Here is a 4,861-nt window from a genome sequence, read left to right on the forward strand (position 1 = left end):
TTTTTTTTTTTTTTTTTATAAATATAAATTTATTAATTTAAAAAAAAAAAAAAAAAAACAATTATGAACTATTGACACATAATATAATAAAAAAAAAAAAGAAAGAAAAAAAAAACTGTAAATTAGTTGTAATAAAAATATTTTGTATCTCTTTCTCCTTTATGTGTATAACAATTTAATATCTTACAATTAATTTTTTTTTGGTTTTTTTTTTTTTTCTTCTATCTCCAAAGAATTACGTTTTAATGACATATATAAACAACACGGAAGGTTTTCTATATAATATAATATAATATAATAATAATTGTTCTTATAAAATCTTTTAAATGTTCTCATGTTTAATATATATATATAACTGTTCAACTTTATTCCTTTACAAAATAAATATAGTTTTTAAAATATGAAAAAATATGTATGTTTTAAGGAGCGTCATAGTTTTACCAAATAAAAAAAAAAAATAAGAATTTTCTATAATATATAGTTGTGTAAATAATATAATATAAAAGAATATTGTTCATTTTGTTAATAGATTATGGCAACTCCGTTATTATATAAAATAAATATGAATCACGTAAAATAAAAGCATATATTATGTATAATATTATATATATATATATAATATAATATAATATAATATATATATAATTATATAATATACATAACATTTTCATTTGAGATCATTTTAAATATATTTATATTATAATATATATATTATATATATATTATATATATATATATATATTAACTTACATATTATATATAATAAATGTCATATAAATGTAGTATATGATATGTATATTATTTATACAATATTATAAATATATATATATAATATATAATATATTATATATAATATATAATATATAATATATTATATTATATAATATTTATATTATTTTATTTTTTCTTATAATGAAAAAGAGAATGCCTGTATACAAAAAAAAAAAAAAAAAAAAAAAAAAATATAAAATATAAAATATATATTATAATATACAATTTAATACTACTATAATATTTATATATGTCATAAATAAAAATATACCTTACCTTTATATATATAAATATAATATAATATATATTTATTTTGTTCTATTTTTATTTATATATTTTTAATCTAATATTTTTAAATATATATTATTTTACATTTATAATAAGAGCACATAAGTATATTCAACAATTATAATTGTATATCTTTCAAGCCGAAGTTTCAAAGATATTGGATAGAATTGAATTATCCCATAAAAATAAAATATATAAATAGATAAATATATATATATATATATATATATATATATATATATATATATTTATATTTATATTTATTTATTTGTTTATATTTATTTATATTTTTATCAAAGAATTGTATTTTTTTTTTTTCTTTTTCTTTTGAAATAATAGTGGAAAATGGATTTTGTAAGAATAAAATAAAAAAAAAAATAAAAATCTAAAAGATAATAAAGAATATATAAATGTTATATTTATATGGGTTGTTATATGTATCTTTGTATATATATATATTAATACATATATATATTTTTTTATTTTATAAATGAATGATAAAATAGGAATAAAATATAGCTTATGATTCCTATTTTGGCATTTAAGTTTAAAAAGAAGAAATAAGTACACCCCACAAAAATAATATACACATATATTATATATTTATATATATGTATGCATTTATTTATATATTTTGTTTATATGTTCATTTGTATGCGTCCATACTCATGTAGAACAACTTTATAGTAGAAAAAAAACAAAATACTATTTAAAATATTTCATTTTATTATATTATATTATATTATATTTTATTTTGTTTTTTTTTTTTTTTAGAAATTACTTGCTCCCAAAAATGACGTGAGAACTTTGAAGGTTCAAACAGTAGCATCATTTTGCAATGTGAAATTAAATATGCCCAACTTTGAAGTTGGTAAAGATGACAAGACAGCCGATTTTTTAAAACACTCTCCGTTAGGTAGGTTGCCTGTTTTGGTTACGTCTCATGGTTCAATTTTTGAAAGTAATGCTGTTTGTAAATACCTTTGTAGTATTCATAGAGAAGGGGATTTTTTAGGTAAGGGTTCTTTTGAAGAAGCACAAGTAAATATGTGGGTAGATTTCAACACATATGAATTAGAAATTCCTATGAGTTGTTATATGAATAATAAATCCTGTGAGAAATCATTAAAACATATAGAAGATACTTTAAAGTGTTATAATAATCATTTATTATATAATCAATATATGGTTGGTAATTCAATAACTGTTGTAGATATCTTTATCTGTGTAATATTATATTTTTCTTTAAACTCTGGTACGTTGAATGAATCTATAGTTTTGAAATATAAAAATTTATATAGATTATATGACACTATATGTAATCAAAAGCAATTTAAATATGTGTTTGCTTGTGATCAAAATAAAAAAAAAAACACACAAGATAAATCAACAGGTTCCAAAAAAAAACAAGGAAACAATAAGAAAGATAATAATAATAATAATAATAAAAATAATGATGACGCTGATAATCAACATGCTGATTTATTAAGTGATGATTTGGCAGAAAAAAAACAGCCAAAAAAAACAAATCCATTAGATTTATTACCACCATCGAATTTCTCACTTGATGAATGGAAATATAAATTTAGTAATGAAAAAGATTTAATAAATAATGCCATGCCTCATTTCTGGAAAACATATGATCCAAATGGATTCTCATTATATTATATGAAATATGATAAGTTAGAAGATGAATGTCAAATATCATTTGTTGCATGTAATATGGCAGGTGGATTCTTACAAAGACTTGAAAACAATTTCTCAAAATATTCTTTTGCCGTTGTTACTGTTTTGGGAGAAAATAAATCTTATGACATCGAAGGTGTCTGGTTATTTAGAGGTACTGACATACCATTCGAAATGAAAGATCACCCTTCTTTTGAATATCACATTTTTAAAAAATTAGATATTAATAATACACAAGACAAAAAAATTGTAGAAGATTACTGGTGCTCAAAGGAAAAAGTAGATAACAGACCTCTTGTCGACAGGAAAGTATGGAAGTAAACATTATCTATCCTTTTGTGAGGAAAAATATATTTTATACATGTATACATTTTATCGATAGCATCAAAAAAAAAAAAAAAAAAAAAAAAAAGCATATAATAAAAACATGAGTACAACTTGTTTGTAATTTTAAAATTATTTACAGTTATATTTAAAAAAAAAAAAAAAAAAAAAATAATAAAAAATGAAAAATGAAAAATGAAAAATGAAGAAGTATATATGCATATACTATATATATATAAATATTATATATTATCATTTCATATATGTTTATATATTTTATTTTTAATTTTTTTTCATCCATATTTCTTACATTTGTACTTAATAATTAATCATTAGAAAACTGCAAATAAATGAAAATAGAAAAATTAATATATGGAGCAAACAAAATAAAAATATAAATAAAAATAAATAAATACATACATATATATATATATATATATATATATTCATTCTTACAAAGAATAATCATTTTTAACGTCTTACCATGTCATCTAATCTATCTCGAAATAATTTTTACCTTCAAATGCCTTGTGATAATCCACAGTAATATCTGGAAAGGATAATATTTTGTCCTTATTATCACTAAATAAATTTTTTATTAAATTTATTATATCAATTTCATCCTCCCCTTCCTTTTTATTTCTATTATTATTTTCGTTGTCTAAAATAATTATTTCGTCATTTATCATGTCCTCAAAAAGATTATTATTGTCTTGCCTTTTTTCAAAAGTATCTAAAGGGTTGAAATTATGGAAGTAAATTAAATACATAAAAAAAAAAAAAAAAAAATATATATATATATAATATGTCTTTTTTTTTTCTTTTTTTTTTTTTCTTTTTAAAAGAACATATATTCTCTTACCCTTATCTCTTTTGTTATTCCTTTTTTGTATTGCGTTTGTTATATTTGATATCTTATTTCCTGCTTTGTTCATGTTTACCATTTCGTTTTTTTTGTTCTCATCTGTTTCTTCAATTTTAACAAAGTTTCCACAGCAGTAAGAAGAATGTCTTCTCCCTATAAATAAAGAAAAAAAAAAATTATATATAGTATATAAAAGGAAAATATTTAAATACATTTTACATATATATATATATATATATATATATATACATACATATATTGATTCATTTATATATTTACACATAATTTTTTTTTTTATTGCTTACACCATTTTTCTTTTGGTCCAGGAGGTCTATTCATCGATCTTTTGACAAATCCAAAATGGGGTGGATATTTTCTACACACACCCTTTTATAAAAAAAAAGAAAAAAGAAAATAAAATAAAATTCAATAAGTATGTGTTGTATATATATATACATTTACATATTTGTCATACTTTTGTATTTTTTTATTTTAACTGTGCAGCGCCATATATGATTTCGATAAAAATTTACTTCATCATGAAAAGTGTGATAAATCGTTATATGCAATCCAGTAGCTCTATTTATTCTGTACATGTGTTTTTTAAACTCCTTAATTTAAAATTTGTACATATATGTAAATATGTACATACTTATATTTATTTATTTCTATTTTTTTGTTTTACTGGTCCATGTCCATCATGCTTCGTATTACTTCTTGTTAAAAACAAAAAGGCGTGGATCATTTCATGTAATAAGGTTTCCTTCAAAATAAAACATATATATAAATATATATATGTATATATTTTATATTTATCTTGATTTATTATTATATGGTCTTACCCTATATTCTTTTATTTTCCTCAGCTTTAGTAGTGGTAACGATAAGCGAATACAACAATATCCAGACTTCTAAAAAATGAAATAA

General features: G+C 19.4%; 2 protein-coding genes across 2 annotated transcripts in view; one reads left to right on the forward strand and one right to left on the reverse strand.

The window, feature by feature from the left end:
• Positions 1-1,404: 1,404 nt before the first annotated feature.
• PRSY57_1337300 (elongation factor 1-gamma, putative) lies at positions 1,405-3,066 on the forward strand (the record flags this gene model as incomplete). Its single annotated transcript, XM_012909302.2, has 2 exons — positions 1,405-1,413; positions 1,834-3,066. 2 exons carry the CDS (start codon positions 1,405-1,407, stop codon positions 3,064-3,066), a joined length of 1,242 nt encoding a protein of 413 aa, XP_012764756.2.
• Positions 3,067-3,560: 494 nt separating this feature from the next.
• The window catches only part of PRSY57_1337400 (hypothetical protein), a gene marked incomplete at both ends in the record, with an annotated part of 1,863 nt that continues 562 nt past the window's right edge, over positions 3,561-4,861 (reverse strand). Inside the window, 6 exons of the mRNA XM_020115195.1 lie at positions 3,561-3,802; positions 3,932-4,087; positions 4,240-4,321; positions 4,432-4,545; positions 4,620-4,697; positions 4,777-4,845. Of these exons, the coding sequence (XP_019970117.1) occupies positions 3,561-3,802; positions 3,932-4,087; positions 4,240-4,321; positions 4,432-4,545; positions 4,620-4,697; positions 4,777-4,845 (741 nt within the window). Of the gene's footprint in view, positions 3,803-3,931; positions 4,088-4,239; positions 4,322-4,431; positions 4,546-4,619; positions 4,698-4,776 lie in introns of the transcript that reaches the window.

The sequence above is a fragment of the Plasmodium reichenowi genome, chromosome 13 (genome assembly GCF_001601855.1).
Source record: "Plasmodium reichenowi strain SY57 chromosome 13, whole genome shotgun sequence".
NCBI lineage: Eukaryota > Apicomplexa > Aconoidasida > Haemosporida > Plasmodiidae > Plasmodium > Plasmodium reichenowi.